At 43.0% G+C, this 12,586-nt stretch overlaps 1 protein-coding gene across 1 annotated transcript in view; it reads left to right on the top strand.

Moving 5' to 3' along the window:
- IQCM (IQ motif containing M) overlaps positions 1 to 12,586 on the top strand; it is a 133,431-nt gene that overhangs the window by 61,446 nt on the left and 59,399 nt on the right. The window contains exon 8 of the mRNA XM_084859766.1: positions 796 to 930. Coding sequence (XP_084715892.1) covers positions 796 to 930 — 135 coding nt within the window. The remainder of the gene's footprint in view (positions 1 to 795; positions 931 to 12,586) is intronic.

Raw genomic sequence — 12,586 nt, 5'->3', positions numbered from 1 at the left:
GCCTGGTATCACCAAGCAACAGTACTACCAGATCCTTTGCCTAAGTGGGAAGCTGCTACTGTAACTTCCTTTAACCAGCTGCTAGCATTAGTGGAAAGAGGATTGAAGAAACAGGTGGGCAACAGAGATATTATCACCATAACTGGTGCTGCTACCACAGTTTTAATTAGAGATGTTATGGGAGTTTGCCTGAGGTTGGCTTGGATACAAATGTAAGAAACCTGCCTCAAAATGGGAGGTGAGATTTCCAGTGCCCAGAACTTCTCTCCTTGCTTGGACCAACAGCACCATTCTTCTGGCTCCCAAAGCCACTCTCCTACCCCCAATACTCACTCTTCCTTCCCTTGTCCATTTGTTGGGCACAGGAGCAGCATTGGTGACAACGGAGGAGGGGAAATCGAAGCTCTGCCCATCTCTCTTTCTCACCCTTCCATTATCCTATCTAAGTGATGGATCACCATGTACTCTGAGAGGGATGGTTCTTTCAGGGGCTCCTGAAGTTTCTAGAGCCTTTCCCATAGTACATTGCACCTTGTCATGCTATTAGTAGAGGTGACACTTGTTTTCCATAATATAACTTGTTTTCCAGTAATACTTTGCTTTGTACAATTTGTTTGAATTTCAAAAGGCAACATAATAATAGAGTTTGGTATTTAGGAATCTATTATGTGTTTAATTATTTTTTAAAATCCTGATCTAAAATGTTATAGATGATTCAAGATTTGTGGAAGTTCTCATGCAATTAAAACACAAAACCAAAGCCTGCTTAACCTATGAATCATTTTTGCCTCCTAGTTTATGAAACCATGTTTGCAAAGAGGGAGTACTTGAAAGAGATGGATAGAAACGATATTCCTAGGTTTTTCAGGGATTGCGGCCGTTTCCCATCCCAAAATGAAATAAACAATGTCATGAAACTGGTCTTGGCAGGTAAGAGATTTTTGGAATATTTTTGTTCAGAGGCAGGACAGAGGGCAAAGAAAGATGTGAAAATAGTGTTTAATTTATCAAAGAAATACATGCTTTATTACTTCTTTTTTTTAGTTGGTGTACAGATCCTACATTTTGCTATTGAGTAATTCAGAGGAGCTAGTGGTTACTACCCATCCATCCTTTTCAAAGGGAAGCTCATTAAACAGGACAAATGGTGAAGAATACTTAAAGTTTTTTTTTTAAAAAAAAACTTTATTTTTTATTTGATATTTATATTCTGCTCTTCGACGCACTGTGAGGGCAGATCACACGATCAATCAATAGAAAAACAGTTAAAACACATAAAATAAAAACACATATTAACAGCATTCAGAACTCTAAAATCTGGAGAGAAATTTGGATGATGAGAATTTTGGAAGCAATCCTTCTGCCACAAACAGAAGGGCCCTGTCACACCTTTTTTAAAAATTGCTTTAGGCCTTTTCTTTTATTGATTTAGGCCTTGTCATTCTCCCATCTGTTCCTATGCAGCCCCGTCTCCCATAAGGGTGCGGGGCATGGCACCATTCATGATGGTTATGGGGGAAGCAATTCCTTAAAAAACACACAACAACAACAAAAAACGATTGACATTTTTAATAGCAATACAATTAACCCACGCAAAACAAACTCAGAGGACTACAGAGAATTCATTCTCATGTGAAGCAATTTCCACATGATACAGTGTGAGGGTTTCCGCAAGCATGGAAAGTCCAAGGTCATTTCTTCAGTGCAATCTTTCTGTATTTTGTGAAAATCTCCTTATTTATAAATTCATGGGCTCAGAAAATACATGCACAGTGATCACCAAAACAGGTAATTCATTTGTTTCTGAGCTCAATGAAAACGCTAGTTATGATGTTTAATACCCTACATGGGATCTGCGGTATATTGACTGTAACCTTAAGGGGCCTGTAATGGAGCAGTCTGGATTTCCCTTTGATACTTGCCTGGGGTGGTTTAGTTCCACTGGGTGTTTGTGTTCTCGTTCTCTCTCTCTCTCTCTCTCTCTCTCTCTCTCTCTCTCTCTCAATGTATGTCAGAGCGAAAGCAATGAGCTTTCTGCATGAGCTGCTGTGCCTTGCTGCAAGATAGTGGTGTTTCTGTGTTCTTTCTTTCTAATAAAAAGGAAGCGATTTATGAACCTAGCTACCTGTCTCGGCTGAGTGCTGACCTGACAGCAGAAGCTGCTGGGGCACTTGAGAGCAGAATCTATTGGGGCATGTATGCCTGAGCAGGTACTCCACCCCTGGGGCAACAGAAAAAGAAGAAATATTATAAGACCAGGATAACTAAAGGACTACCTTTTGCTAGTATACCTGCCCGCCCATTGAGATAATCAGTGGAGATTCTGCTATGTGTACACTACCATCTGGGAAATGATTGGCTGTGACATGAGATAGGCAATTTTCAGAAGTGGCACCTAGGCTAGGGAACATCTGTCCCCGAGGAGGTTAATATGACTGCCAAATTACTGGCATTCTGACTATCCTTGAAAACTATGTTTTTTGCCATGGGCATCTCTACATGGGGGATTTATTGCATGCTTGTGACTGGCCACTCATGGAAGTTGCGGGTCCTTTACATGATGTCGTCAACCTTCAGGACGTCTCCTGTGCTTTTCCCCGTTTATCCCACTTTCAAAAAGATGGGAGATAAGCTGGAAGTTTTAAAAACCCGTGGGTTATTGCCAGTGTATAATGCTGGCATAGCACTATAATTTGGCCACTAGATGGTGCTGTTTCATTGAAAATATAGAAAGTCCTGCTCCTGGTAAAGCTGGGGAGAAAGGATGTTTTCAATTCCACCTGACATGTTTGTTGTCTAAAGGAACCCATCCTAATTGTGCCAGGGTAATGGAACCAGAAAGCCCTGGTAAGGCTGCGGGATTTTTCCATAATGTAGAGAAGCTTCATGTCTTTGGTTTAGGGTGATTTTTTGTTTACCTGATTTTTACTGACATTTTTGTTGCCATGATCCTGTTTGCTGCTTTTGTTTTATTTACTTGGAATATGCATATTGTTCTAAATTTGGATCTTTGATCTTATGTTTTTGTCATGTATGTCACTTCAAGGTCTTTTTGTTGGGGAAACTGGCCTAAAATGTATAGCTTTAACAGAGTGCTATTACTTTGGCCACATGCACTTAAGTCTTCCATTGAAATCCATGAGATACACAGTCCAGTCCTAGTCACATTTATTCAGAAATAAGTTCCATTTAATTCCATTTCTCCTAAATAAGTGCATAGGACTGCATTCTTAAAACATATTTAATTTTAGTTACATCAATGTTAGCAGCACTTTGAAACAAAACAAAAACAATTGGGTAAACTATATGATTTTTAAGGTTTTGGTTCTTTTCTTGTCCTTTCTTTTTTTTTTTTTGAGGGGCTATTAATGGAAAGAACGAGTTGGACAAAGGGAAGTCAATTCAAATGCTCATCTGCCTCTTTGGAGAGTGTTTCAATGTGGTTGGCTTGTTTGGAGAGTGTTTTAATATGGGTATGTGTGTGCACCCCCATTTAAATGTTTTTTAATATGGTTTTGTTTGTGTGTGTGTTTTCCAACCATGGCTTTTAAGGCTATAGATGAACTGCAACATGAATTTCTAGTAGTTTGTTTTGTTTAAATAACAACTGATGGGTTGTTAAAATATTTTTAATGCCAGGTAACTCTCTGGATGTCCTTTAAAAGAGCTAATGTTCCCTAAAATCACTTACCTTAACTGACTTCTGTTATATTTCAGCCTTATTCTTGGTGTCACAATGGTAATGTTAATTGTAACATCCCAAAGGCTCTTAGTATTCATCAAATATTTGATTTACATTTTCTAATGAGGCTTTTGCAATGCAGGAACAGGAAACTCATCCTCTGCCATGATTCCTACTACTGTCTCCTTCATTAACATTGTGAATTATTTTTTCTAAAATAATTAAAATCTGTAATTGAATACACTAGAATAATTTTGGAAAATTAGTTTAATTATCCCACAGGTTCTATTGGGAAACACTGCATCCTTTATTATAACTGAATGGGTAAACGTGGCTTTTTAGAATCCCACTTGTATATCATTTGTTTTTAATCATTTAAGCAAATGCTGTAGGTAGGCGGAATTGTCTAATGGATATAGTGTGGGTTGCAAACCTGTGAGACCCGAGTTCAAGTTTTGCCTTAACCATAGGCTTCCTGCTTTTCCCAGCATAATCCCAAATATCTTTTCACAGACCTCCAATGTCTCCTGGCAGGCTGCAATTGTCAGATTGCCTCTCCCTCTGATCTTGTACTTGGGCAGGGCGGTGCCTCTTTGAAATGTAGTTAGCGGGAGAGCATGTATTTAAAACTATGGACTGTAAAGCTGGCCTAGAGATGTCAGCCCAACACGATCATTCTCATTTTCAGGGACTGTTCCCCTCTGAAGCACCATGCCATCTTCCCCTGATCTTCTGTGTATTATATATGCATAGCGAGAAAGAAGACATGCTTCAGTCAGTCAGTCTATTGGAAATTTAACAGTTGCCTTTTTGTAAACCAACAATAAAAATACTAATGATAAGGCTACAATAAAACATTGAAAGCCAAATGTCCTTGGTTACATATTGCTAGAATACAAGAGAAACTCTAGGAACTGAGATAATTGTATACTAATTTGGCTTCCAAAATTATCTTTCACACCACCAAAATAAACATAGAAAATACTATGTAGCTCAAGGTACATTGATGTAGCTATTAACATCATTGATGTAGCTATTAACATCAATAGTATGGACAAACGTAAAGTAATAAATAAATCATAAAAGCATAAAATTGCCTTGAGGTGATTTTCCATCTACACCTAAAATCAATATCCACCCAAGTTCTTCAGCCATTCTTGCCCTTGACACATCGCTAGTAAGGAAAATCTAGGAACTGATTTCAATATCATGTATAAAAGAGTGTGGCTGCTACATAATTTATTTTCTGCGGCATTGGCAGGAAATCTTTCTGTGTTAATAGAGGTTTCAATCACTGGGATATTAAAAATGAATGCCTGATCTTACTAAGAAGCTCTGTGGGTGTAATCAAGCTTCTGTGTGCATTCCACTTGCTGGATCAGAGTCCACAGGCCTAAATTAGGTAAATATCCAGAGGCTTTCTAGACAAGGCCGTTTAAGCCACGATTTCTACTTCCACTTTCATTGCAGAATGAATGCTGTACATAGATTCTTTCCTTTTCCTGCCTTTCTACTTTCTGCTACATAATCTCTAGGTAGTGCTGTGGTATAGCGGAATAACACAGGTACACTGGTGGGGATTGGCACCTTGTTTCACTTCCACAAATAATACCGGATTTTCTTTGCACACTCCCCCCGCATGAAATTGTTTATTTATTTAATTAATTAAATTTCTTAATCATCTATCTGGCCAGCCACTCTGGGCGATGCACAACAATACAATTTAAAGCAGTAAAATCACACATTAAAACATTTTATTTATTTATTTATTTATTGCATTTATACCCCGCCTTTTTCCCTCTCGCAAGGAACTCAAGGCGGCTTACATTATCCTCCTTCTCACCGTTGTATCCTCACAACAACAACCCTGTGAGGTAGGTTGGGCTGAGAGTCTGTGACTGGCCCAAAGTCACCCAGTGAGCTTCCATGGCCAAGTGGGGACTAGAACCCGGATCTCCCGGCTCCCAGTCCGTCACTCTCACCACTACACTACACTGGCTGTCATTGTCTAAAATACACTAACCCACCCCAAATGCCTGCCTGAACAACCAAGCTTTCAATGTGTGGCCAAAGCTTATTAAAGAGGGGGCATGGTGGAGTTCCCTAGAGAGGGAGTTCAACAGAGTGGGACCACCACAGAGAAGGCCCTCTCCCTAGTCCTCACCAGCCTAGCTGTCCTGGCTGATGGGACAGAGAGAAGGCTATCCGAGGCTGATCTTGCTGAGCGGCTTGCCTGGTGTTGCTGGAGGCACTCCTTGAGATAGGCTGGGCCAGAGCCATATAGGGTTTTAAAGGTCAAAACCAACACCTTGAATTTGGCCTGGAAAACAACTGGAAGTCAGTGCAACTCCTTCAGCACTGGAGTGATGTGATCATGCTGGCGGCTGCCTTTAATCAGGCGAGCCGCCACATTCTGCACCAGCTGCAGCTTCTGAACCGTCTTCAAGGGTAACCCCACATAGAATGCATTACAGTAGTCTAGATGAGAGGAGACCAAACTGGAAGCGAAACTGGACGGTGAGGAATGACGAGTGCACAATAAAAATCTCATTTAGAAAAATTCCCAGATATGCACCTAATGTACATCTGAGTGCAGATTTACATTAGATGCACACGTGGATATTCATCCAACTTATGCCTATGGGGAGGCCCATACACATTCTATTTTCCTATTTTTTTTCTTTTTTATGAAAAAAGAATTTTCTTTCCCCCCCTTTTTTATGGGCAATAATTGTGCAAATTGGGCCTCTATATAGAGGATGTGTATTACATTTTAGTCATTGTAGAGAGGGGGAGCATGCCTTCAACTCCTCAGGAAAAGAATTATGCAGCCAGGTAAACATGCAAATGAAGATGTAGATCTTCATAACTACTATCTAGAACTTCATACTTAAAATTCTTTCTAAGCAAATGTATCCTCCCAAGCATACTATATCAGGGAGATAATTTATGTGAAGAAAATTGGGCTGGGAAAAAGCCACAGCTTGAGTCATTCTTTCTTCTTCTTCTTCTTCTGCAGGACTCCTATACCTTTAATAGCTGTCTGACATGTAAAAGTTTTGCCAGTGAAACTCTGAAGGCATGGAGACAGAGTAATGGGGAAAGCTTAATGTACTAAATTTCTGCCTACGCAAGGAGGCTATTAAAGGTTCTGGAGCTCTGAAAGAATAAAAAGTTAACAACACTATCCATAGCGTTTTGGTTTCTAATACTGTTATGCTTTTCAGATTTTTCAGTTATCCATAATGTCACTGAGAAACCTAATCTAGGGAGCATAACATTAACTACTTAACTACCTTTATGTTGGGTATCTAGTGTCCCATAACAACTGGTGGCTGTGGATGGGGTTCACATCCGCATTTGTGTTGGCAAAAGTCATCGAACCAGTTTGATGAAGCCTGGGCCATGTTTCCATGATGATGGAAGGGTGACGCAGATGGAGGAATATTTTTCATGGAATTGGCATGGCTCCGCACAGGGCTCCACTAATGAGTTCCTGCACCATTATAAGCCGCTGACAGAAACTGACATTATAAGCCACTACTTCTAGGTGGAGTGGGGGGATTGGAAGTGAACATCATCAGACTGGCAGGGGCTGCTCAACCAGTCAGAGCGGCCCACCCAGGCTCTTCCCCCTTTCTCCTGCACCCTGAAACTCTGGTTAGGTGATGGTGCAAAGGATTGAAACTGGCATTAATTACTCCCCAAAAGCCTTGAACCAAACATCAGAGACACGCAGCTTTTGAAATAGCGCTTCACAGCCATTAGGGGAGCTAGTTTGCCTTTCACCCAACGAATACATGATGTACCTTGGGTCTACTTACTGGTCTTCTTCCCCAACCTATGCCTGATTCTGCCATTTTTTTTTCTTTTTCCTCTAAACCTTCACTACTGCATTAGCAGGAACCCCCGAATAAATGTGCTATCGTGAAATAGTGCAAATGCGTGATAGTGCAATTTTGGGAACAAGCCTCACTAAGCACAACAGGAGTCAGAGAGAACCCATGAAGTAATGTGCTATCACACGATAGCGCAAATGCGTGTTAGCACTATTTCGCAATAGAGCGATAGAGAAATACTGAGTTGGGGGTATGTTTATTGATGGCAAAAATGCACAATACTGTTGTAATGAGATAGCAAGAGGGTGGGTGGACGTGCTACTGGTGAACTGGGGCTTTTTTCCCTGTGGAGTGATAGCGATGCCTTCTAAATGAGAGCCAGTGTGGTATAGTGGCTAGAGTGTTGGACTGGGAGATGGGAGATCTGGGTTCTAGTCCCCACTCAGCCATGGAAGCTCACTGGGTGACTTTGGGCCAGTCACAGACTCTCAGCCCAACCTACCTCAAAGAGTTGTTGTTGTGAGGATAAAATGGAGAGGAGGAGGATTATGTACACCGTCTGGAGTTCCGTAAGGAGGAAAAAAGGCGGGATATAAATGTAATAATAATAAAATAATAAAATAAATGCGCAACTGAGGATTCAGCAGTAACTACCTCAAGCTGTAGAATTGTGATCTGGCTGGGAATTTCGATATGTACACCTCACCCCACTGCTCTTTTAGTAGTGTAAGCTTTAGCCCCGATAGAGTAATGACTTTAAATGTCCAACATCGATACAGTTGGTGGCTGGAGAATGGGGAGTGCTTGCTTTTGGTTTGCAGCATAGCGTTAAAGTGCTGTTTCGGTTTAATCTTTTACTTTTAAAAAAATGAAGGGGTGGCCAGCAGGGAAATGGCAAAAATACTGGGGAAACACCCCTTGACCAGGGTCATGGTGAAAGGCACACCCCTGGGCAGGGATAGCATACCCAAGGTCAATGCAAGGGTTGGGGCACACAGCAACTATACCGGAGAGAACCTGACTTGACGAAAAGAATTGGACTTTAAGCAGTCTCAGGAAGTCTGGTTTTTCCGCGATAAGCTCCGGGTGGCTGCTGGATGGCCATAATGTCATGTATCCCTAACGACCTCCACATGCAGCCAGTTCGGAGTAAATTGCTCATGGAAACAGGCCCCTGGATGCACAGATGTCTCTTCCATGCTGGATTACAACAAATGGTTTTTATCAGTTGATAGAGCACAGTGCCTAAATGGGTTGCTTGTTTCATTCAATTAAGGGATGTGGTTTGGTAGTACATTACACATCCTCAAACAGAATCTTATTTTAGCAGAAAGATTAGGGCTCGTCAAAAAGCTATTCTGAAATATTTTTTTTCTAAATGGCTAAACAAAGAACAAAAGTATATCCATGTTATGTATACTTAGTATAACAGAATTCATCTGTCTGTCTGATCTCCCCCTCTCCCCACCTTCTCTCTATTTATACTCAATTGCATAATGCTTACAAAGAAAGGAGAGTGCTAGAAAAGAATGAAAGCTGTCTGAACAGCTCCAAGCACCTCCACAGTGCTAGGTTCTGACAGCTGTGCTTCTGTGTGTTGACTGGGCATGGACTGTCACTTCGACAAAGATTGGCCTTTAGCATTTCCTGTCATATTATTGCCAGCGAGAAAATTTTCTGCAGCTTAAGCCCACCTACATCTATTTAGCACTTTCTCAGCTTATGACAGAGGAGAAACATGTTTAACTTAAAAAGGGGAAGAAAAAAGGGATGTTTTGAATTTAACATTTTCTTCCATAGTGTCACATTCCCTTGGTCCCCACCTGCCTCATGTGTGTGTGCGTGCGCGCGCGCACGCACACACACACACACACACACACACACACACAGGCTTCAGTCTCACATCTTTAATTCACCATCAACAGGTTCATTACAGATGCAAATCCCTGAAGACACTCAGGCGACAAAGGAATAACAGCAGGGAATCCAAATGGGAGCTGTGATGTTGCTAGCAGTTTGAACAGGGACTTGCTGGCTAGAATAACTTAGGGAGGAAAATCTCTCCCATCCAGTGATGCTCCCCTACGTTGACCCTCACGCATTGCCAACCGGATCGACCGTCTGAGCTCCACCTCTAACTTTTCCTGCTTTGTTCTGCGCCATAGTCTAGCATCCCTCAGGTCACACCCTACGCTCTCCTCCTCCTCTTCCTCCTGGATTTTTATGGAGGAGAGAGGGGGGGCCCAGGCCCAGCCATCTGGGTGCTAGCATCCTGAGAAGCCCGTCTAACCATATCTGAACTGGCTGGGGAAGATGCCTCCCCCAGTTCTTGCTGTTCCCTTTCTGAATCTGAACTGCTAACTAGGGATGTCAGAGAATTCCGTGACGGATCTCGGTGAGGCCGAATGCCAGTGCATTCGGCTGCCCAAAATCCATCGCGGAATGGCCTGCCACCCCCCCGCCCCCCGCGGATCCCCCCCTGGGACGAGACTTACCTGGGGCGGATGTTCTGGACGGTGGCGGCTCCAGCAGCAGTGGCGGCGGCTGGTCTTCCGAATGGCCGCTGCCGCCGCCATTTGCAGTCTGTGTCTTTCCCCCCCCCCATAGATGTGATAGGCTACGTAAAGACTTACGGAGCCTATCATGTCTGGGTTTAAAAAAAAAACACCGCGTATGCAAATGGCGGCGGCTACGGCCGCCGCCATTTGCATTCCTTATTTTTCACCGTCTTAGTCTACGTCAGTATTTACGTAGACAAAGATGAAGAAAAGAAAGGGGAACGCAAATAGCGCCCACTATGCTATTTGCGTTCCCCTTTCTTTTGTCTTAGTCTACGTAAATATTGACGTAGACTAAGATGGCAAAAAATAAGGAACGCAAATGGCGGCTGTAGCCGCCGCCATTTGCGTACGCATTTTTTTTTTGTTACCCAGAGCCCTCCGTGGCCAGAAATCTGGCTGCGGACGGCCCTGGCCTGGGCCTGGCCGGCCACTCCGCAGAGCTGCCATGGAGCACAGCTGGCCATCAAGGATTCTGGGGGGGAGGACTGGATCGCCTCCCCCCCATCGAGGATTCCGGGGGGAGGGACGGAACGCCTCCCCCCCCGAACAGAATCTGCGAAAAGGTAAGTCACTTTCGTACATCCCTACTGCTAACTATCTCCATATGCTCAGAATCAATCCTGACACACAGAGTGTAAGACAAGGCAGTGGTAGTCTTGAAGCAAGAAGTCTAGCATTGGGACCCAGGCATCTTATTTCCAGCATCACCAGGTCAGCCTGTAGCATAGGGAATATCTCTACCTTAATCTTTGTGGAAGACTAGAGGGTGTAGTGTATCGTTCAGCCTGTGGGGATCAGGTGACCCAAGGAGTGAACAGGGCTCCATCTGGCCTTATGTAACTGCTGGCTTGAGCCTAGCTCCTTATTGTCAGATGTAGGCTGAGTTGCCATCCCTATATGAATACATGTCTCTCTGTTTACTGCTGCAATGGGATGGGGGAGGGGTACTTGGTGTCAGGAGCGCCCTTACTGCTTTCTGAAATCCTCAAGTAGCCCAGAATCAACACGCAGACAAAAGGGCTCTTTTCCAAGGCTTTATTTCCATTCAACCTAATGACGCTTACAGATGCTAATTGCCTTAGCCTAAGAGGAAAACTTAAGAGGGAGCAGCCTACAAGGGGGTTCTAGCCTTGGGGAGTCAGTTGATCTCCATTTGGAGGGAAAAGGCGGGAAGGCTCTGAACTTAAGGGCTAGGAGGAGAAAGCCCACCCCTTTCCCGTGGGGCATCGGGGTGCAGCTGTTATCGTGCCGAGCGGGCTGAGCACCTCCTCTTGGCGCCCACAACCTCTCACTTGTCCCTGCACCAGCGCCTCGCGTCCAGAAGCACTAGTTGTACCTCCCTCTCCCTGCCAGGGTCACTGTCACTCTCAGGAATGTGAGCAGGGAGCTCTGAAGAGCGCATAGGTTCCTCTGCCATGGTTTCTATCTCTTCCTCAGATTCAGAACTGTTTTGGGGCTCTCTGGGCTCCAATCCAACCCTGACACTTCCTTGTTCCATACTCTAGAATAAAGGAAGAAGAGCAAAAAATAGTGTCTGGAAAAGCATGTTACTATGAAGAGTGTGGGGTTTTGCACTGCCACTGCACAGCTCAGGATTCACCACTTCTATGAACACGAAGGGAAGGGATTGGTGTGAGCTGTACATAGATGCCATCTGAGCTGACTGAATGGTCCAAACATGTGCTGAATTAGTTAGTTTGATTTCAGTAATTGCCCACAGTCCAGTGCATGTAATATGGCTTGGAAGTGCCATTACCACTGGTAAGGCTCATATACTTCTCGTGGTAGTTCTCTGTTAAACCCAATTTTACTAGCCAAGGAAAATCCAGTTGTAATGTAGTTACAAGCATTGCTTGTGGAATGGCATTAAAAGGACAATAAGCGGCCCATAGATGGTGATTCTTTCTGTTCCCCTGATGGAAATAGATGGCCTAGAGTGTCCTTAGGAAATACTCTATCATCTTTATTCTCTGCAATGTAGTCTGAGCAGGTCATTCCCTATATGCACTACTGTGAAAAACTCATTAATTGCATGAGGAGTAACATAAAAGTGTGGACATGAAAGAGAAGCAAAGCAGCTGCCAGTGATATTACCATGATCTGCAATCACTATTCTTGGGAAAAGGGTAAAAGCAAACACACTATAGTAAGTTTGCACCAACTCCTAAAGGGGAAAGAAAGAGAACGTTCTCTGTGACAAAGGCAAAATTGGACCTTCCATGTGGCTCATCATATCATATGCTTTTGGAGTGTGCGAAGATATGCATTTTAAGTGTTTCATTAGTTACTGCCTGCAGTGTACACAGCTGTGAACTTGGATAATAAATAAAGATTATTTCCATGAAGGAATCTTTGGTAGTGCTTTTTTTTTTTGTATTGCTGAGGTAAGCTATTAGTCATCTGCCTCCAAAGGATAATCAGCTGGATCTTAAATATTGCTGTGTCTCTCACTTTTTACTGCAGATTTGACTAGTCAATAAATATCTGCTCTGTATCATACCAGA

The sequence above is a fragment of the Heloderma suspectum genome, chromosome 5 (genome assembly GCF_057233095.1).
Source record: "Heloderma suspectum isolate Gila_16-S chromosome 5, 16-S_ref, whole genome shotgun sequence".
Classification (NCBI taxonomy): domain Eukaryota; kingdom Metazoa; phylum Chordata; class Lepidosauria; order Squamata; family Helodermatidae; genus Heloderma; species Heloderma suspectum.
This window is presented reverse-complemented; position numbering and strand designations above follow the sequence as displayed.